A 23,861-nucleotide genomic window follows, 5' to 3' on the forward strand; every position below is an offset into this window, starting at 1 on the left:
CTCAGTGCAACATTATCCATTCCTCTTAAAATCTAGATTCAATCTGAGGCAAATTTTTTCCTTCCTCTTACTTCTGATTTTCTTGGCTACATGTAATCCCCTCACCTCATCTAAGGATACGCCAGAGTCATCCAATACAGGAACACTTGCTTTACTCCAGAAGGGTTTCTTCCTAACCAGGAAGTGTATGTACCCCAACTAGGTCCCTATTCATTCATTCAGTTCCTGGAGAGAAGTGTTGACTATGGGCCAGGAATTTGGAGGAGACTCCAGAGAGCCCAAAACAAAAATGAAACTGTCCTTGTTCTCAAGGAACTTGTAGCATATAGGGGTCATCTGCAATCATCCTGATCTCTATCTTGCCACTGGATCCAGATGGCTTCAGAGGAGAAAGTGAGGCTAGTTACTTTGCACAGCCCTCCCTCACTTAACTCCAATTCACTTGTGAGTCAAGGCATCAACTTCGTAATGGCATTGTCCTCTTCCAGAACGAAGAACAAAGAGCAGAAATAGCCTATACCTAGGATAGATATTTCTAGACTCAGGTCATAGTGCAGATACAACTCAGTGGGGCTAATACTGGGATCTAGAAAGTCGAAGTCATTTTTTTTAAGAAATGACTAGTTTCTAAGCACAGAACAATATCTCATACTGTACACCAAGGTAAGGTCAAAATGGGTACATGATTTAGATATAAAGAATGTCATATCATAAGAAAATTAGGGGCTTAAGGAAAAATGAACCCATCCAATCTATGGATAAGGGAAGAGTTTATGACCAAACAAGACAGAGAGACTCACAGGAAGTAAAATGGATAATTTTGATTACATAAAATTAAAAAAAAAAATTACACATACAAAACCAAGGCAGCCAAAAGTAGAAGGAAAGCATGAAAAAGAAAAAAAATAACAGCAAGTTTCTCTGATAAAAGACTAATTTTTCAAATATATAGGAAACTGAGCCAAATTTATAAAAAAATAAGAGACATTTCCTTAATTGATGAATGGTCGAGACTTGAGAAAGAAAGCAAAGATCGGTGTAATCACAGGAGTATAAAAAGCAACAGTAGCCAAGAGGGAAGGCAAATGAGTAAATGACTTTGGTAAGTGCATCATTTTAATATCCTTTTATGAATAAAATATCTTTTAAATATGTATGAATTATTTGGTGACCAATGCTCCAGAAAATGATAAGAATAATAGCTACATTCATCAAATACTCTGAAGTTTGCAAAGTGCTATACCTCATTTCTATCTTATTTGGCTGGCACAATCACCCTGTGACCAAGGTGCAAGTATCATACCCATTTTTACAGATGAAGAAATTGAGGCTGAGAGAGATTAAGTGATTTTCTAGGAACACATGGTAATAAGTGTCTGAAGTAGAATTGGAACTGACTCTAGTGATTAAGTACAGCACGTCCACGTTTCCAAGGGGAGCAACTTCATACCCTCATAAGACGTCACCTGTAAATGGCAACTTCATCTAAATGTTCTGAAATGGCACCTGCAATTTTCTAAATTGAAAGTATGCAAATGAACCAATCCGTGTTCTAAAACTCGATTAGAACTCAGTCTTCCAAACATTGAAGACCGGTTCCATCATTTGATCTTAATGGGATTAAAGGGGATTGGGCCTGGCCAAGTATGGTCTACTGGCTGGGACATGAAGATGTTTTCACCTAAGACTTCTCCATAGGACAGTAGAAGGAGGGAATGATCAGGAGCCAGGAGAACTGGGTTTTGTCCCCCTCTTCCTTTGAACTCACTTTTGGACCTTGTTGTAAGGTACCCTTCACCGAACTCAGTTTTCTGGGCCACCTAGATAGGTAGAGTGATGGCCGTGGAGTCAGGAAGATCCCACTTGAAATTCTACCTCAGATACTTACTAGATATGTGACCCTGAGCAAGTCATTTAACCTCTCTTGGGCTCAGTTACCTCAGCTGCGAAATGGGAATAAAAACAGCACACACCTCTCAAGGCTGTTGTTTTATTCAAATGAGATGATGTAAGTGAAACTCTAAAAACTTATTGTGTTACATAAATGCCAGTTATGATTTTTGCATCTGTAAAATGAGGGTAGAGTAAATTATCTCTCTTAGGTTAAAAAATGCTAGAGGTCACTTTTTTTTTAAAGCAATCAGGGTTAAGTAACTTGCTCAAGGCTACACGGCCAGGTGTTTCTGGGTGGGTGCTAAGTGTCTGAGCCCGGGATTCGATCTTCAGGTCTTCTCAACACTGGAGCCGGTGCTCTTACTCGCTGTGCTACCTGGCCGCCCCTAGAGGTCACTTTTGTAACAATTGATTCAGAGGTCAGAATCAGCCCCTTTGCCATCCACATTCAATGGAAGCTGCTTTCATAGAACATTTATTTTCTGGTGATAAATTACAATGCTAGCCCAAGGAGGCCTGGTGAATAAAAGTGAAGTTAGTGCTTTTCCCCATGGCCTGCCCTAACCTAGGTTTTACCAGCCCTAATAGTGCCCCATGCTGTGGGCCTTTCTCATCCCCATCAAAAGTTAATTGCTCCATACTCCATTTCCTAATGATCACATTTTTTTTGAAAGATATAGCTAGCTAATTTGAAAAATTAGTCTATTCCATGGGTTACTTCCCCTCTGGTTAACAAGCACATTTTAACAGGGACCTTCAGAAGATAATGCCTTGAAACAAAAGAGTGGCTCTAATTATTGGAATTTCAGGCTGGTGGAGAAGATATTTGGTGGCTGAATCTCACTGCTCATATGTTGGCCTTATCTTGGCTACGGTTAGTTACAATTAGCTATTAGTAATTCATCATATTATTATTCTCTTTACAATTTCTCTATTTGCTTCTTTGAAGCTTGAACAGACCATAAACAGTTCTCTTGAAACTTGATTTTTAATCCATTTTCCCTGTAAACATTTTGTAAATGATAATGCTTCGTATTTGACAACGGGCCTCAATATAGAGCCTAACCATGGTGTGGATGAGAAATTTAGTAGAGGCAAGAAGAGAGCATTATAATAACAGTATCATTGATTCTTGTTGACAAAACCACTATTAAAAAAAAAAAGAAATTTACATACACGGGTAGGTTTCCAGTCTTTGGACGAGAAAATTCACAGTATAAAACCCAAGGTATTTTCTGTTCTTGTGATTATTTTGAAAGTTGAAGTGAGTTTGGTTTTATTTATGTTCTAGTTTTCAGTGAGGAATAAAACGCATGGTCATTAAAACTCCAAATCCCAGCAGTTTATAGTGAGGTTTTGAGATCAAAACTTTCCTTAAAAAACAAAACAAAAAACAAGCCCAGAACTGACAGACCCCCTGGAGCTCGATACAGACCAATTCTTCTGCACAGTCACAGCATTCTTGGCTGTATTTTGCTCTGTGGCTGGACAATATAGCTGACCTGCTAAAACGAAGCTGCTGTAATGCACATTATCCCAGGGCTAAATGATCATAGAATTCCTAGAGGTGCCTTATTACAATGAAGACATAAAGTTGTTGACCATTGCATTCAATCCCAATGCTCTTACTATAGAAGTGAGAAGAGACACTCCCGTGTTTTTCCCAAATTAAAATGTCCATAATTTCTTTCTAGTGAAATCCTTGATTGTATACTCTTCTTTTTTTAGCTAGAATGGAAATTAGGGTTTTCAAAAACAAAACTCTACCCCTTTGCTTTTATAGATTCATGTGTGAGGGTGCTTTTTAATGGTAAGAGTTTTTGTTTTGTCTTTTAAACTTTTGTTCTGAAATTACCCCCATTTTACAGTTCAGGAAGCTGAGGCAGATAGTGACTTGCCCAGGATCACACAGCTAGTAAGTGATTAAAGATGGATTTGAACTCAGGGCTTCCTGACCTCGGGTCCAGTACTGGCTACTGTATCACTTAGCTGTCATAGGTATTAAGTGCCTGACATGTATCAGACACCATGCTATGCAATAATAATACAAAACTAAAAATGAAGCAATACTTGCCTCTAAGGGGCTTATATTCTATTCAAAGATTCTTTCTATTTTCCCTCCTGCATCTAATACTTCCCTCATACATTTTTAAATATGTTCCTGATGGCACCTGGGTACCACAAAGAGTGATTTGTCATGTAGGATCCTGGAGGAAGGGGAACTAGCTCCATATGCTTGAAGGGTTTTAGAGGAGCATGGAAAAGTCCCTAGGGGAGCCCTGGCCCTCCTGCCCCCTCTTCCTATATTCCACAGGGCATGACCTTTATAGAGAGTGCTACGGACTGAGCAGAAGGGGACAGAATACCTCTCATCCGCTGGATCTATGTCCAAGAGAGCTGCTTTATTAGACTTTAACCAAGACACAAGAGTAAAAGTGTCAGTTTTCAGTTACTGTAGACCAACATCGTAATGACAATTATTTATCATCCCCACTACTATTACTATGCTAACGGCACACATTTGAGCCTCCCCACAAAAGGATGTTGGTACTGTAGTTATTGTCATCATTCACATTTTACAGATGAGGAAACTGAGGTCCTACAGTTCCCAAGAGTCAGGCTTGTCACAAGCTCACTGCGCTAGCTCTCCTTCCTCCACACTTGCTGACGTGTATTTGGAGAGCTCCATTCTTGCTACTCTAATCTCTGATTTCTGATGGCGGCAGCCTGTTTTGGTGAGAGTGCTAGTTTTTTTAGAAAGAAGAAACTAAATCCGAACCCCAGTTCCGGCACTTCTCTCAGTCTCAATTTCCTCATCTGTAAAATGAGGTTTGCCTAAATTATCTCAACGGTTTCCTCCAGGAAGAAAACAATGATTCCATGTGTTTCCTGGAAGGAAGATTTTGTATAATTAAGGAATGTCTATTTTGGGAAGGAGGAATTGAATCAGGGCAGGTAAAAGAGAGAGGCTCCAAAGAAAGCTCATGTCAGAGACAGGATATTTACCTTGGCATCAGCTAAAATCTAATTCAAAATGTGAATCATCACACAGTCCTACAAAATGCCGCTGCTGCTTTGGTCTTAGATGATTGCTTTAAGGAACCTTCCTTTTAACAAAGGTTTAGATACTGTTTGACCTGTTTGTTTCTTTTTAGCTTAAGGGATTATTAAGTCATTTGCCATTTGTTCAAAGAAAAAAAAGTAAGTTACCCTAGGGGAATGATTCTAGCCTTCTGGTTTATTTGTTTTATAGTAACATTGTCCTGGGTCATTTCTTTGAAAATCACTCTAGCTAGTGAAAGTAGGCACTGGGAACCCAAACCGGGCCTGGGGGGAAGGAAGAGTAATGCGTACTTCAGTTAGGAAACGTTTCACTGCTGTGAATTACAAACAGGAATTTGACATTTAAAACCCTTCCAATATGGTTTCAACCTGAAACCAATACTAGGGTTCTTGCTCTGCTCTGGACAGAGAGAGGGGGTGCTGGTAAACACCCGCATGCTGGAAGTCCCGCCCCCCATGCCAGGCTACTAATCTATTTCCCACACTCCTTATCTATTTCCTCTTCCTGTCTAGGAGGTCTGTGGTATATGCCAAGAATAAAATGACTTCTGTTTTTCCCTCCTTTGGCCTTTCCCCAAATACTCTAGAACTAGAACCAGTTCTGGTTCCTGCATTTCCTCCTATGAGTATACTTCCTTAACATACAATGTGACCACATCTCCCTACCACTTTTCCCTATCCTGTTTCTTGTGAATTAAGCTATACATTTCCAGAGCTACAATCTAGTTATGGGTTTGATCCCATCAAAAACTCAGAGACATGGGGCATCTAGATGGCGCAGTGAGTACAGCACTGGTCCTGGAATCAGGAGGACCTGAGTTCAAATCCAGCCTCACTTAACACAAAAACTAGCTGTGTGACCTTGGGCAAGTCACTTAACCCCAACTGTCCTCCGAAGAGCAAAAAAAACCTCCAACCCCCCCCCCCCACAAAACTCAGAGACAAGTATGAGGTCAAACTTACTGCCTCTTGTTAGAATCTCTAATTGTTCTCGTTTTTGCCTGAACTTTGGGCACTTGCATACAGATACTTGAAACAATGGGTATTAATACTGACTCCTTTCTTGGATTTTTGTCTCCTGTCAGTTTCTGCATGTAGGAACTGCAATTCTTCCTTCTCTGCCGCTGTTCTCTATGGCGTCTTACTTCAGGGATATACACTAGCTAGCTTATTCCTGCTCCACCACTTTCAGTTTTAAGTCCTTTTGATTTGATAGGCAAGACACCTGGGAATCTACTCTTAGCCACCTTTGGGAGGCTACTCCACCTTTGCCCAGGAATCTGTCAACTCTCTGCAGGAAACTCTTATTCCTAAATCCCAATTCCATTCTCAGATATCACCTTCTTATCCAACTATTTACCTAGTTTTTGTACATATCTTTTTTCTTTAATGGACAACAATGAGGAAAAAACAAAAGCAAATCACAATCTGTGTTCCTATGGTCTTGACTTTCTTTCAAATGTCTTGACAACATTTTTTCTAGAGCTTTAAGGTTGGCATATGCCATCTTTGCATATACCATCTCATTTGATTCGCACAACACTCATGTGAGGTGGGTGACTTTATCTTCCTTTTAAAAATGAGAAAACAGATTCAGAGAGGTTATCTGACTTATCCAAGGTTACACAGCAAATAAGTGACAGAGGTGGCATTCAAATCTAACTCTTCTTGAATCCAATGCTCCAAGCTCAGCACTCTTTTCACTATCTTACACTGCCTCCCCAGCAAAGATGGACATATTCAAACAAATTTTAATAATCTAACTGCCCCTCCCTTGGACCAAGCAGAACACAGTTAATTCCTCTTCCTCTCAGCAACCTTTCAAATACCTTAAAATAGCTGCCATTTCACCAAGACACATTTATTGGTGATGAAAATGACAAAATGAAAACCATCCACTTGGTTAGGACACAATTTACTAAGGTTAATAAAATCTTGAATATGAATAAAATATTGACACACTGACACAGCAGATGCTGTCTTTGAATTGCCTATTGGGGGAGCTTCAATATTTCAATGATATATAAAAATCAAAACCCCAAATTCTTATAAAAATAGGTTGTAATCAGCCATAATAAATGCCTTCATGTATTTTGTGTGTAGCGTGTTCCATTGATGCAAGGAGTTATAAGTACCATTGATAGACTTAAAAAAGTACTCACATAGTAAATCTTATCTAACAATTGAAATGATTTTGTATTTTAAGAAGAAAACAATAAATCAGTATGTGGCTAGCTAATATTTCAACTGACATAAGAAGTGGATAGATCTGATTATGAGACATGTATGAGACTATCAAAAAGAACAAGGAGGGCAAACCATGTTTTCTTATGCCTAAAGCTAAGTGAGAAGGAAGAATGTAAGAGAAAATAAGGAGGAGAAAGACAGAAGAAAGTCATAAAATGAACTGCCTCATGACACATAAATAACAGAAACATAAATGTCATAGGAACTTTATTTTATGGTGGAGGTGGCCTAATAAAAATTTGGGAGCAAAGAAAGGCTGACTGTGAAGAGAAAACCACCTATGCTTTGTCGCTGAGGGTAGTTACTCAAGCTCAGTGACATTCCAGACCTCATGACATTGCTTTTCAATTGGCAGCATGTGCCAACCTATCAGTACTTGTCATTTTCAAACAGAATGGACAGGATAAAGGATCATTTTCCCTTGAGTGGCCTGCTTCAGAGTGATAAACCTCTATCTAATCCATATTCGATTTAAGATACTGAAGATACACTCATCTTCAAGGCTGTCACCAGAATGGAACTGTGCAAGATCAGAGTAATCCTTGCCATCTGGATTTGGGCCCTTGGTGGTTTGTTTTGGGGGTGATTAGCACTTTTGATTTCTCATGGCCCTCCTCTAGGCCAGAGCCTCCAAACGAGATGGCATTTTCTAGCTAGTCTCCAAGGTTATTATGTCTCTTAGATATATTCTGTGGCCAGAAATTATATAAAAGCACAGTATTGTTTTGCTCACTCTAATTTTTCATACTCCACAAATGGAGAAAGGTAGATTTTTCCCGAGTATATTAGGCTAAGTGATTACATGAATGCAAATGACAGAGCATGGTTTGTAGCTGCCTGGAGTTCATTTATTACACATACTACCCTACTGCAGGTAATGGCAGACAGAGCAACTCTTGGGTGGGCTACCCACCAAGTGTTCTCTTATACTATTACTTATATATCATAGCAGGGACCAAAATGAACATGAATTTGAAGAGCAATTTTTTTCCTCTCTGAGGGAATTAGAATAGAGAAAGAATAAAAGCAATTCTGATTTTCTTATTACCTCAAAAATAAAAACAACTCCCTTCTGACCTTCTCTTAAGGAGTGTGTGTGTGTGTGTGTGTGTGTGTACTGTTTAAGTATGCACATATGTTTTTCTTTTATATACAGAGAAGAGGCTAGGCTTTCTCTTGACAAATTGATGGAAAGTAGAGAGATGGAGGGAGGAATTCTTTTTTTTTATTTTTTAAAGATTTTTTACCTATAATATATGATAGTATGCAATAGCTTATACCCAGTAGGTAATAAATAATGACTGATTGTGATGATGATGATGATAACATTTTCCCTTAGAAATACTGATAGATTTATTTTGCTCAATGTCTAATCTCTAGCTTGCTAAGTTTATTAGAGTTATTTTATTTCTTGAAGGCCCCACCCTACAAAAGACTAGCACTGTAGTCTTCAGCACTATAAACACTGAAACATATAAATTAAAAAAATAGTTGGCTATGAAAATTAGAAGAAATAGCATAAATGTCTGGTTAACATTTGTAAGTAGCATATATTTACCATCTGATTCATATCCTTATTCCTCTACTCCTCAAATACACAGAGCTTCACATTTCAGGCATTTTTTGAGGCAATTGGAGTGAAGTGACTTGCCCAGGGTAACACAGCTAGTGTCTGAGGCCGGATTTGAACTCAGGTCCTCCTGACTCCAGGCTCTATCTACTTTACCAGCTAGCTGTCCTGGCCAGCCCTGATCCACCCCCCCTGTCTCATACATACACACACACACACACACACACACACACACATAACCATCTATACCTATCTCTAGAAAAGAAGCTAGAGTTATCCGGGTGACTAATGTGCAAATTATCTAAGCATCCAGAAAGACCAGCTCATGGTTTTCAGAGTGTGTACTTTCCTTTTAGGAAATGAAAGACAAATTTGACCTACAGCTGCACTATTTATTTTTATCCAAACGTAAAGGGGGTGTAGGAGCTGATGTCTCCTGCAGAGAGATTATGAGACAGGAATTCATTACAGTTTCATTTCACATTAGAGAGGAAGCTTAATATCCTTGGCAAAGTATACAGATCACAGAAATTCTTTTATCTAGTTAGAAGTTTTAACAAACCAGGTTCTTGTGTTTTAAAAGTAGTGTTTCTAAATCCCTCTGGCAACTTAAAAAAATCTTATTCATAAAAAATTGTGTTGACACCTCAATCTGTGAGCTCACAAGAAGGCAATTATCAGCACAATGTACTATTACAGGCAATTCATTAGCAGAAAAAAAAACAGATTGAGGAGGTGATACATTTCAGAATATGAAAACTGAGCTGCATAATTTAGTTCAGTTGCTCAAGGACAGCATTAACTGCCTCTAACAGTTTACTTTCCCATTTGTCGTGCGATTGAGTAACACGGCACAGCTTGCTCACATCTGCTCCCAATCACAAACACCCCAGGTTAGTGCCCCAGAGAGGTTTCTTCCAGAACAAAAAGACTTTAGTGCTCATTCCTCGAAAAAGGAGATTTAATCTTTGATAATTTCGTTAATGATTATTTTCTATTGTTAAACAACATCAACAACATCCATAAAAGTCTTAGGCTGACATCTCAACCATAGGTCATCCTTTGGACACATGTGACCACAGCACATCAGAAGTGAAATGGGGTCATCCTGTATTTGCAATAATAAGCTCCCTCGGACAAGGTCCAATAATACTTTATATGATGTTCATCTTTTCTCATGTGATAGTGAGCTGCCAATGTAGCGAGCGAAAAGTGGTATGTTTTTAGTTTTTAATCTAAAAAATATATTCATGGATATCTGTCCTCAATCTTTTATAAACACTTTAAACAATGAAATTGAAAAGTAATTATCATAACTCACATAAAGTTATCCACTCTCTTTGGATACCTTTTTTTCTTTTGATAAATTCAGTAAAATGCCAACTGTTAATAATTATATTATTTCATTCTTATAATTATTACGTGGAACTAGCTGGCTTATATAGTAGAATATATTTCATAAAGAACCTGCTAATTTGCAATTTGCTGTCAATTAGGACTAATATTAACCTTTATATTTTCTATTTTGGGGAAAAAGAGTTTCCTGAGAAACAAATTCAATTGTAATTGGTGTGAAAACAGCTTATTCAACAAAGCACTTTAAACACACATACATTTATTCTTAATCTACAAGTATTAAATTAATTATAAATGATTCTAATGTGTTCATTAATTCAGAGCCTCAAAGGAAGGGCCATTACTTAAGGATCATTTGTTAAGTCACTTATTAGTATACATATTGAGGGTAATCCAAATTGACTTTCTTTCAAAATATTTTAAATTCAAATTTTTGAAAAATTCCCATTGACCTTGCTCCTTTGCACTGAATTCTAATTAGGAAATTTGACCATGTCACTATCTCCCACACTAGCCCCATTTCAATTGGAGAGGCCATTTTAGGTGAAATTAGCTCTTGTTTTTCATGGGATTAGATTTCTCCTTGGGGATTCTACTTTGTGACTCAGGCCTTATCTAAATGTTTCTTACTGTGTAATAAAGATAACTGATGATGAGCATACATAAAAGGTAGATTTCTTTTATATGGTGCTAAAGACAGTGTGTCTTTGATTATTACACTGTTTTTTGGTTGATAGGATGATGGCAGAGAAGATAAAAATGATGCTGATAGATTACATGGTACAAAAGACAAAGATAATTAACTCATTACAGGAAATAGTTGGTAGGCAACTGATGCTGAAACCATACCAGATCTAAAAGCAACTGCATTCTAGCTACAGCACAATATCTCAGTGCACTGTTTGATATCTAAGCCAAGAAAGTTTCCTTATTGATGCCTATTGGAGAAAATTGTGATTTTTGCAACAGATGTTAACTATCTGGGTATTAAGCATAAATGTTTATTACATATAATTGGGATTTTTCTGAACTTCACACTCTGAGGGCATTTAATAAGCATTTGGTATCTCTGCAAGTACAAAGCTGTGATGATATACAGATGTGAAGTAGTTGTTTGTGATGTTTATGTAACCTGCCTTTATTTTGCTAGGTTTCAAAAATGGTATGCAGAGGAGATAGTGGAGAGACTGTTTTGATTTTAAACATGTGCCTTTTTTAGTTGCTCATGCATGTCACTCCTACGCATTTCAATCCTCTGCTCTAAATGTTTTTTGAGGATGCCCAGCATAGTTATAACTTGGGTAAACCTGCCTTGAGCAGGTTCTCAGTTACTGGTATGGCACTGTATGTACTAATGGTGCTCAAGTAATATGTGATAGGCATAATAATGGGAAGAATAAGGCATTGTTATGACTGGTCTAGAAGTAGACATTAATTATGAGGTAAAAATATACTTTGGGAAAAAATGTAGCTTCACAAATTCAAAAACCTCTCCATACCTTGCCAACTCTGCATTTCTTAAAAAGTGATTCTTAGCCACAAGTACTTGGCATGTAACTTTCCCCCTGAAGTTTTATTAGGCACATCATATTCATCTTTCAAGGTTTATAAAATGTTCACACCTTTTAACCCCAGTGATCCTACTACTAACTGAAGGTCAACACAGCAAGAAAAGTACTGTAAATGCTAAACTATTGATAAGACTACTAATTTGTAATAGTAGAAAGCCCAAGGATTGGAGAGTCAATGAAAAATGATGGTATATGAATATAATAGAATATCACTGTGACATGAGGAATGTTCAACATTAAAAAATCAGAGAAACATCGGAAAATCTACATGAACCGATGCAGAACAAAATAAGCACAATAGTGCAAAGGACACAACGGAAATCAGGTCAGATACGACGTTCATTAAGAGGGCTGATGTTCAAACACATTTTCTTTCTATGCCTTCCTTTCCCATTCCTTCAAGAGGAGAAGTTAGCCTTCGTGCCAGCCTATGTAGAGACTGAATCTGAGCATATTTTTAAGCAGCGAGATAGCGCACAGTGTGCATTTATAGATGGTTATAAATAATCTCCAAAGCACCAAAAAGGGAATTGTTTTATGGCACTTGATTATATGTCTCATCATGGCTGTAAAATATATAGTCACTCAAAAGAAAGATGACTGCAAAAGACTGGCTCTGATGTGAAGGACTGAGGTATATCAATTGATGCAAGAATTTTAAAATACTTCTAAAATGCTGTTTAATAATTTTACTACAATTTGCTATAAATTCTACTATCTATGCAAATATGCTTTAAATATAAATAAGTTTAAGCAGACATTATAATTTTACTTTGAAATAAAAATTTGCATTTCTAGTATGTGCAAGTACAGTGTTCCAGCTGTCATCACCTGGTCCTTTGAAGTATTTTCAAATTGTAGTCCTCAAATATATACTACTGGTAATAGGTTAGCATTGCAGATTAATTAAAAAGTTCTAAAACTTGGGTAGGGCTTTTTAGACCTGGGACAAGTACCATGTGAAAACTAAACCCACAATGAGGGTCACCAAAAGGCCCTTAGGTGAGGGGCTATTGCACACAGGTTGTGTGCACACAGGAGTATGGATGGGTCACTGCTTTCCCTAGTCTGCCATCTGATGGCTTCAGATTTTAACTAATTATCCTTGTTAACACATACCAAAGCTGTGTAGGCTCTATACAACTGTTGCCACGCCCCTCTAAATGCAGTGTCCTGGGACAAAGCTTTAGACATCCCATGAAGCCACGATGGCTAAGGATTTATCTTCACCGATATCATTGGTTTGGTTGCCATATTTGTTTGTTTAATGGACATACTGAAGGGATTTTTACCAGTGATATTTTGAAAGATCCATGGTTACCATTCATCAGCATTATCATCATCATCATCAGATTATCATCAGCATTATATTTTCACTTTTTTACCTGTGTGCTCCTCCCATTCAAATGGTAAACTTCCAGTGACTCTACAATTCTCCCCATTTTGACATTCACATAGTGAAATCATATATCTTGGGATTATAGAATCACTTACCGGTTTCAGGGTCAGAGTTGCCATCTCCTTCAGTACGGTTGCTGTGTGTTGCACGTTCAGAGCGGTCTCTGCGACCATAGCCAAGCCTGGCACTAGCAGTGGCACCAGCTTCTGCCTCGAAAGGTCCACGGTCACTGCTACTCTCCTGGGAGCTTTCTGGAAGGTGGAATGTGACACGGCGCTGAGCCTACAAGGAAGAAAGAAAATTACAGGGTTTCAACATTAGGTTTAGTAATTGCTTAATGCATCAAATTTAGAAAATGTATCACTTCAGATATCTGGTGAAGACACATTAATGTTATCTACAGTGGTGCACAATTTCAGGATTTTACAGACAGGCTGCTCTGTGTTCAAACCTCTCTTACCTGACAGAAGAGCTGCCCCTATTTTTCAAATGCACAAACCCTGATACAACATGAAAGCCATCTAGTACTAAAGATAAACGTTGTCAGCCTTCACTGATGTGTGATGGTTTCTGTAAATCAGCTTTGAGATTGCCATAAACTTTGGAAAATGAATTTATTAAGCTACTTTTCAAAAGTGATTTAATATTTTACTTATAAATTGTCCTGGCCATTGAAGGCACAGGGTGGAATGCGTTAAATTTTATGATTTGCTCTGGAAGGTTAGAACACAAGAATTAACAAAAATAATACTATCATCCACCAGTGCAGTGAGAATTAAAATCACACGATAGCTTAGGGGTAGGATTTTAGTTTGAAACTGACCTACACAGAATATAATCTTGTTTTATTTGACAAAATATCCAGCTGGTAGCACAGTAAATGGATGAGAGAATGGCAAATAACCCCACTGTAATCATCAGTTGGAAAAGTAATTGTATAAAAGTGCCACCAAGATTGTAGCTTCAGTGTCAGTTAGTTTAGGCAGATTCTTCCTTAAGTATGGTGCTGTTAGAACTTTGATATTTGGTAGAAGCTAGCTACTGAACCTAAGGAAGCTGTGGCCTGGGAAGAAAAATCATTTGAGAAGATACAATTGTATACAGTCAAAACTAAGACCACCATATTCTAAGCCCTGACTCTCAAATAAATGACTGCTATCATTTCTATGGGGGCCAAGCAGGGTAGGAGGAATTTCAATTGAGTTCACTGGCTTGAATTTTGCTACTAAAAACTGAGCCTCATTATGTAAGATTGCTCCTTAAGCATCTAAGATTTTTAAAAACCAAAAAAGCAAAAGACCTATGGTTTTTTTTAGTATACAGGACTCCTGGTATGGGGACATTCTTCACCAATACAAATTACAAGTCATCTCTAACTCAGCAAACAAGTTTTAGGATATTATTCCATTTCCCATCTTCATGCCTTTGCACAGGCTGTACCCCATATCTGGAATGTTCCACCATTTAACAATCCCTAACTTCAACCAAGAATCAGCTCATGTACCACTACCTAGGAAAGCCTTCTCCTGACCACACTAGCTGTTCATGCTCTCTTGGTCCTCAAATTACAGGCTAGAGATATCTGTTGGCAAATGTATGTTCCTATAGTAGAAAACAAGCCCCTTAGAGAAGTGAATGTTGTTTGTTTTGATAATCTTAGTTTCTAACTCAGTGTCTTGTACAAAGTAGGTGGCTTTTGCATTGGATTAGAGTAGCTTTTGGCACACAGAGGTTCGTGATTTCCCATGATCACTTAAGGACAGGACGTCCTGACTCTAACATCTGCCTTTTATCCTCTATGCTACACTATGTCTCAGTACCTATTATCATCTCATTCTTCTCATTTGTTCAATAGAATCCAAAGAGAAATGGTCCTAGGTCAAGTTACCATCCTACTCTTTATTCTTTTATTTTTAATGTTTGTGGAAATTACCCAAATGGACAAAAATGGATGCTTTTTTGGTAATTGAACAGTATTGTAATATGTTTATCTTTTCCATGAGCATTCCTCACTAGCAGCATTGGGAGCATCATGCCCATGGAGGAATGTCAGCTTTGTAGTGAATTCTAACTTTACTTCTTCCCAGGATCATTGTATATTGGGGAGCAGTTCTAATAGTTCATCCGACTTCCTACATGGTATTTCAATCAGCTCTACTTTTGGAGGAAGCAAACGTACAGGCTGACCCCTTGCCTGAGGATGGTCAGATTCTGAATGCTGGAAGTTGAAGGCTTGCTAATCCTGGGTATCCTGCTGATAAGACTATCTAACCTTGCTGCAGCTGAACCCTCCTATATGTGTTGCCTCCCCTAATTCAAATATGAGCTCTTTAAGAACAGGGACTATCTTGCTTTTGTTCATGTATTCCTAGTACTTAGCATAGTGCTTGGCACACAGTAAGTGCTGGATCCATGTTCTTCTATTCAATTCCATCTTCTGTGGGCTCACTGAAAGTATATTCAGGACAACTCTGATATCAAAGAGGATGGTGGGAATCATGTACATTTCATCCTGTTTTAGCATGATTTTGATTTTTTGGTCTAGTTCTCTATATTTTGAAAGATTTTAATTCCATATAGTTTGGAGATTATCATCATTTGGTTTTGTGATAACTATTAAAATATAATATTCAATTTTAACAACCACATGTAGGTTGTTATTATATTAGAATAATTGGATCCTATGGAATATGCTTGGGAAAAGCCTTGAGGGGTCAACCCCTGAAGCAGTTCATCCCTGAGCTTGTTCCCTGTCTAACTCCAACAAGAGATATGCTTTGCAACATGACTAATCTGGAAATATGTTTTGCATGACTACACATAACTTACAAATTGCTTACCATCTTGGGGAGGGTGGGGGAGGAATGAAGAGAATTTGGAACACATTATTTAAAAAAAATGAATTTTAAAAACTGTTTTTTTTACATGAGATTGGGAAAAATAAAATAATATTCAAAATAGAGGTGATTTGGCCTCTTCACAAATGACATGTGGAACCATAAGTTTTTGCTTAGTCCTATGTACTCCTTGAGGACAGGGACCATTTCATTTTTGTCTTTTTAGTCCCAGCCCCTAGCAATGCCTGATACACAGTAGGTACTTAATAAACACAGATTTAAATTCAAATTTTTAATAATAAAATTACATGATAAGAAGGCAAAACTCAATCATTTGGTAAAACAATGTTTTCGATGATTTTGTCAGCACAAAGGAAAGCTTCTGTTGAAGTTATTTAAATATACTTTACCTCTTAAAAATGAGAAGACTGAATTAGATAATCTCTAAGATATATTCTAATTTCAAAAGTCTATGAATTTTTGCAACACTTTGGAGATAGTTTTAGAATATTTCAAGGAAAAAAGAGGGGCTCTATACATATAATCTAGACATTCTTTGAATACATCTTTGTCTTTTATATCTATGTTTTATTTGATTAAAACACTCATCAATTTAATCATCAAAGTTAGTCTTCCCAGAGAAAGGAAAACATTCAAACATTAACATTTAAAAAGCAATGTCCCATTACAAATATACACCCTCATATTTTTATGTCCTTTAGTCTTTTTTTTGGAAGGGGGAAGGTAGGGCAATTTGGGTTAAGTGACTTGCCCAAGGTCACATGGCTAGTTTTGTGTTGTGTCTAAGGCCAGATTTGAACTCAGGTCCTGACTCCAGGGCACCACCTAGCAGCCCCTGTGTCCTTTACTCTTTGTTAAGATTAGGCAACTCTCTTTAATTCTAATTCTATTACTTTCTCTGTCTCTCTGTCTCTCTCTGTTTCTGTCTCCTTCTCTTTGTCAGGTATTTGACTTACCTTTTCTACATATACCTGGCATATGTACCTTTTGTTGAACAAGATAGTGTGTTGTCTGTGTCGACATCTAAGGCTCCATGTTCTTTTCCTTATGATTCTTTGCCTGAACAGTCAGGACAATCACATTCTTTCCCTTGGTCAAACATATATGGAGAAGTTCTTGATTTCTCCACTTATAATCATAGCCTGGGCTATAAGGGAACTTAGAAATAATCTATTCCAATCTCTTTACATATGAGGAAAACACAGCTATGTGGTTAAAAAATCTAGAACTAGAACCTCAATCTCCTAACTCCCAGTCTTGCATTCTTTCTAATGTAACACAGTAGTCCTCATTTCCTAACTGAGGTGTCCCAACTCTGTATCCTCAGTGACTGAAAGGTTTCCTGTCCATGGCACTGATTTCACTTCTTGGTAGAGTCAGAGCTAAGCATAACATATAGGGAATGTGTGTTGGGCGGAGGGACGGTGAAGAATGGTTTATAATATGACTTTTTATAAAGTGATATCATGACTACTAATTCCTTATGGTACTTTTTTTCCTTTCTACAAAACAAAAACAGGTTCTCAGGGCCCTCATTTTGCTTTTGTTTGGGTTTACCACTCTCTACAAATACTCTGATGCATCTCTTTTCCCACCCAGTCTTCCCATGACAAAGCTAAAGTGTCTTTCTGATGTTGTCACGGAGATACCAGTAAAACACTGCTCAGTGATGGTTCCAAAGGGCTCCAGGTAGGTCCCCTGTTTCCAGGAATACCAATAAATTTGAACATCACTTTCTCTTGGAAAATCTGAGGATGGCGGATAGTCTGTTAATGTGCACAGCTAAGAACTTGATATATGACTTCCACTGTATAGGGAGCTTAGAGAAGGAATCAAAGAGTTATTGTTTCTTTCAGAGTTTTTGATATATGCAGAAAGGGGCCTTTTTTCTTTGTATGTGAATCTATGCAGGTGCAGGTAATACAATAAATACCCTCTACAATTCTCCTTGTTTGGAAGGAACATTCAACACTACTTTCCAAACTATGAAAAATTAAATATCAATTAGAACAGTCCATTTCATGAACCTTTCCTTTGAATACAACAGGAACCTGACTTCTAAGTGAAATGTGTGTTCCTGAATGCGTAAGGATCATTCATACAATAATTGTGCTCTTCAGGCCACAATGCAACCACCTCTTCTCAGCTGCAGACTGCGGCCAATAATGCTAGAGTCCCCAGACCACTAGTATAGCCTTTTATTCATGAATATTTGGGTCCTCACATACTTGGCTTTGATACAGCACCCAATTCTGCTCGGGGATGTTATCAGTTTAAAATAAGCTGAAAACTAGTATGGAGACAAATGGAATATTTTCAGGCTGACTGGAAAAATACACTAGCACAGGTAAAGAACAAAACAAAACAAAAAATAATTGAAATTCCTTGTCATATTTTCATATTGCTTATGATTCAAAAAATTTAATTCTAAAACACTCCAACTGACCAACTCAATACACCTGGGCAACATGCTATTAAGATTACTATTCTCTATTAGGCACTGCAGGATTCTTGGGCTGCTCTCTCTTTTGGGTGGTTGAACATGACAATTTTGCCAACAGTGTTTGGTGGTAACAGGTTTTATGAGGACAACTCAGAGCTGGAATGCTTAGCAAGTAAGGACCTATTGTTACTAACCAGGGATCATGTCTATTTTTAGGAACTGTCAGTCAAAATTTCTAATTTGGTAAGAATCAAGAACAGCTAAGTTAAGAAAAACTAAAAAATGCTTTCTTTACATGTGGAATGTTCTTTTTTTCGCACTTTTATATACTCCAGAGAAGTTACCTGGCATAATGGATGGTGTGCTAAGGCCTGAACTCAGAAATGCCTGGGTTCAAATTCCTGCCATTTATTATAAAGCAGGATACTGAGCAAGCTAACTCAGACTATATGTGCCTCAGGCAGCTCTCTATAAATTCGTCAAGTGGCTATGATCTGTAACAGTCATCGGCAAAATTACAGATTTCAAGTGAATTTGTTATATGCTCCTTATACTTTTCCTTTCCCCAAATTCTGCTCCCATCCTTCCTTACATCCTTTTCTCTTGCACAAACTCATACATGGCACTACATGGCTGATGGAGAAGAAACCCTTCTACTATCAATAGAAAAAGTTAAAAATGTGTTCCGCCTATATTACCAGATCTTTACTTTTTGGATAAGTCACTTGGATGGTATTAGGAAATGTAGTTCCAATAAAGTATATTAAAATGGATGCCACCAGTTTGAAAGGTTTACAAAGACAGGATGATGATCATAAAATTTGCATAAAATTAATATGAAATTTGAAATTTGATCAACTCTTCATCCCTCAAAATCATCTTTTTTACCTCTGGCTAATAGTTGTCAATCCATTCAAAGCTGATTTTCACTGTTTCATGAATAAGAAGTCACAGGCTCATTTTATGATGAGTTCAATCCTTTTGTCATGTAAAAAAACATGCATGTTCTTAATATTTTCCCAACGATTTTAATTAAATTATCACCTTTCTTACTTGCAAACCATGTAAAAAACACAGTAGTATTTAAAATGCCTGAAATATAATTTAGCACTCGAAAATAATTTCTTGAATGCTAAATATCTAAATCATAGTTAATGTATACATTTTAAAGTTTAATGTATGTAAAATAAGTCATGTTGGCATCAAATTAAGTCACAAGGACTTCTGCCAAAAGGCAGAAATTAATAAGTGTTTTACGTATTCAAACACAGCTAACACAAAGGGTTGACATTTATAGAAATATCAATATTTAGTATGTATTTGCATCATTTCTACTTTTTCTTCTTATTAAAATACATGCAACTGAACCATCACCGCAGAGAAAATTACCATGGAACAAATCTTAAAGTTAAAGTTTAACACTTAATATTTAGCAAAGAAGTAACTACTTCAAAACAAAATATAAATATCCAGGGGGTAGGAAGTAAGGATGTAGCTACATGGTACATATATACAATAGCTAAAATGATTTTTTGTGGTTTCATTTTGTAGGGGGAGGGTCTTCTCTCTCATTATTAATTTTGTCTATGTCACAACCTATCCCTATCCCAGGCAACTCTCTAAGAACTTTCCTCACTGGGAGTTCCCTACATAGATAAAATCTTAGGATTCTATTGTCCTGCAAAAAGAGGATCATCTATTTATTTCAAATATATTTGGAAATTTCTTGTTCACTGTCTCCCTATAAGCAGCAAAAATTACTTTGTCTTATATTAGTATATACACACAAAATTTCTGCAAAAATTTCTTAGAGGAAAATCGCACAGCATTGCAAAAATAAATAAATAAATAAATAGAACAGGTGATCCTAATGCCTCATCATCAATACTTACAAAAAAAAAGCAAAAACTAAATTATAGAGCTGAATAGATCATTAAACTAATTCAATCTAATAGTTATCTGGAAGTTACTCACTGAGAAAGATGAAGAATATACGCATCAGTGACAATAAGATATGAAGAAATCTAAAGCAACATTAACAGCAAGGCAAAGGTTGTAGTTCATATCTATGTATGACTACATACACGCATATACTTGAAAAGAGTTTCTGGTTCAGAGAACAGCTCTGGCTCTACTGGCTTCAATTTTATCACTTTGCATAGGTCTTTCTATAACTAGTTATATAATTTCTACTTATCATTTTATAGAGTACAATAGTATTCCTTTACATGAATATAACAATTTATTCAGCTTTCCTTAACTATTAGACAAAGGTTGAATAAATAAATTGTGTACTATTTTTTGCTATTACAAATAGAACAAAACTATAAATATTTTCATGTAAGTCTGTTTTTTTTAACTTTTTATGATATTTTGAGGATAATGTGCTAGCAATGGTATGATTAGGTCAAAAGACATCTCAATGTATATGACCATATTCATCTCCAAAATGTTTGAAACAGTTTGCAGGTACAACAATAATGTGTTTCCCACAAACTCAACCGCACTGAATTTCATACACTTTTGCCATTTTTGTCATTTTAAGTTTTTTGTTCGTTTGTTTTTGTTTTTGTCTTTTGTAGGTAAGGCAATTGGAGTTAACTGACTTGCCCAAGGTCACATAGCTAGTAAGTATTAAGTGCCTGACTGAGGTCACATTTGAACTCAGGTCCTCCTGACTCCAGGGCCAATTCTCTATTCACTGTGCCACCTAGCTGCCCCTATTTTTGTCATTTTAATGCAGTGTTTCTTAACTTTTTTGGTATGTGTCATGACCCCCTTTGCAATCTGATAAAATCTATGGACCCATTCTCAGAATGATGTTCTTAAATATGCAAAATAAAATACATAGGATTAAAAAGGAAACCAAATATATTGAAATAGAGTTATCAAAATATTAAAAACCAAACAAGTGCACAGAACCCTTATTAAAGATTAAGAACCTCTGTTCTAGTGTATATAATGTATCTTAAAATTTTATTGATTTATATGCCTAAGATTTTTACAGAATTTGAATATATTTTCCTGTAGTAATCAACTCCTTTTTTAAACTGTCAATTAATATCCTTTAGCCATTGCTCAACTACAATATGTGTATAGTCTTACAGATATTGATCAATTCCTTATCAATTCTAGATGGTAGGGTTCAATGTACTATTTTCCCCAATGTGTTCTCTTTTAATGTTATCAATACTTTATTCTACTCGACTCATAAAGATGCCCTTCTGCTCCATAGCTGAGACAGAACTATTCCTTTAAAACATGATGATTTAAAAATTAGACTGCTAATCTTACTGTAATTCATAATTTTGGGGGAGGCTCTTTTCCTTTAGATAATTTATTGGGCCCTAACTTCACAGCTTCTCAATCCAACTAAAGGATCTTAGTTCTGCTCTCTTTAAGCAAAGGTTTTTAACTGGGGACCCACAGACAGATTTCAGAGTCATCTATGAACTTAGTTGGGAAAAGAAAAATCACATTTTTATTTTTACTCATGTCTAACTGAAATTTAACAGTTTCTTCAGTTATTAATGCAGGCAACAAACATGATTCTGAGGAGTCTATAGTCTTCACCAGACCACCAAAGAAGTTCATGACATAAAAATTTTAAGGGGTTTTGCTCCAAGGAATTTCGATATGTTCTTCTATCCTCTCTTTCTATGAATGAGGACCCAGAAGGCCACCAATGCTAACTGGCATACCCAAGCTTACCCAAGGAGCTAAGGACAAACCTAGGATTAAAGCCTAGACCTTACTGTACCTCTACCCACAGTTCTCTTCTCAGTGGATGACAGTGCTTCTGGATTTAGACATCTTACAGTGAAAGTTTAGAACTAAAAGTGTCTATCTTTAATCAATAATTTTACTATTGATCCAAAGTCAGACATTGGCAAAGGAATAGTCTTTCAAGCCTTATAAAGCCAAAATAATTACTCTGTTGCAATAGAAATACTTTTTAATATCTTTTCAGTTCTGTCTGTACAGCCTGATTTCAGATGAGTTTGTGAATAGCAATAACCACCACCACCACCATAACAACAATGACTTGGATTTCAATTTAATCACAAGAACTTGATCCATATCAACTTGCTTGTCTAACACTCCAGTTTTCCTATATTATACTACAAAAAGGAAGAGACTGACCATAGACTGAATTAAGTCCATTAGTTAAGATGCTCAAACTTTCTTTGGACTTCATTAATTTTACATACTTCCTTTAAAGCAACTTTCTGCACTTTCTTAGCCTACAGATAAGTAGCCCTATTGCTAACAAAGCTCTTACAATAAAAATTTGTTAGCTCATTCTGTAAGAGTAAGATATATGCATATGGACAGGGCATTGTTTATAAAGGATGACATGAGACAAAGCCTCAAAAGTGGAAATACATTTTGTAGAAATCAAATGCTCTTGTATAACCTAGCCATAATAATAATAGATCAGGCTGTCTTGAATAATAAAGTCCACACCAATGGACTCAGAAGACACTAGCACTACCTTCTCTTACTCCATTTGTCTGTATGTGTGCCCTCACAATCAGTGAGCTCATGAGGATAAAACATTGGCTCCCTTCGATCTCCCTCCCCAGAGGATTTGTGCTGCCAAATTCTGTACCTATGGGTAGCAAAGACAAATTTATTATTATAAAGTGCAGGTCTAAAAAACAAACAAAGAAACAAAACACCTTCCTGGGGAGAAGGAAAAGCCTTTGTTCAGAAAGTCTGTGAGCACCCAAGCCTGAAGAGGGCTTCATTAGAGTTCTTTTGTTTCACTATAAACCAAATGGGACACATCAACTTTCACCCAAGCTTCTACTTTAATGCTACCACCAGATCTCCTGCTTTAAGGAATATATTCTATAGTGGAAGAGATCTAACTGAATCTATGCTGTATGTGTGACATATAAGAAGTCCTATTTCCCTGGTTCAAAACAATGTTTTATATAGAAGGCAGATGTCCCTTTTAAGTTTTCCCAATAGGCTCTAGCAGAGTTGGCCCTCTTGAATTTACTGATTCTAAAACAAGTGACCATCATCTGGAAGAATAAGCCACCAGCAGGCCTCGCAAAGTAGGGATACACTTTTTCTTGAAGTTCTGAAAGGGATTTTCCAACAGTTCATGAAAAACATCTTCTACCTTTGGTAGAGGTGAGTGAAATTAGACTAACTGAAACTTAGTTTAAGGAGGCATGGCAAAATCGTGGCACCACAGGAAAGCTGGGCCTGAAGGCAAACCCAAAATATAACATTGGAGCAAATTGGAAACACCAAGTCTTAAATCCTGTGAAATTTCTTAGGGTACCTGAATTTCTGGGGCACCATGATCAGTTATGATTTCATAGGATCTTCAACGTGTTATTTTATGGGAAGGGAGTGAAGATAATAGTGGGAAAAAGTGCTTTTATGTAGCACTACATAGGAAAGAAGGAAGGAAGGAAGGAAGGAAGGAAGGAAGGAAGGAAGG

General features: G+C 36.9%; 1 protein-coding gene across 7 annotated transcripts in view; it reads right to left on the reverse strand.

Moving 5' to 3' along the window:
* Nucleotides 1-23,861, reverse strand: part of LOC138177479 (protocadherin-11 X-linked-like) — a 482,211-nt gene that overhangs the window by 96,882 nt on the left and 361,468 nt on the right. For all 7 annotated transcript variants that reach the window (XM_069108666.1, XM_069108660.1, XM_069108664.1 and 4 more), the window contains one exon: nucleotides 13,195-13,381. In XM_069108666.1, coding sequence (XP_068964767.1) covers nucleotides 13,195-13,381 — 187 coding nt within the window. The remainder of the gene's footprint in view (nucleotides 1-13,194; nucleotides 13,382-23,861) is intronic.

The sequence above is a fragment of the Petaurus breviceps genome, unplaced genomic scaffold (assembly GCF_028583685.1).
Source record: "Petaurus breviceps papuanus isolate PSGF00001 unplaced genomic scaffold, PetGlider_PUasm1.0 90417, whole genome shotgun sequence".
Taxonomy (NCBI): Eukaryota; Metazoa; Chordata; class Mammalia; order Diprotodontia; family Petauridae; genus Petaurus; species Petaurus breviceps.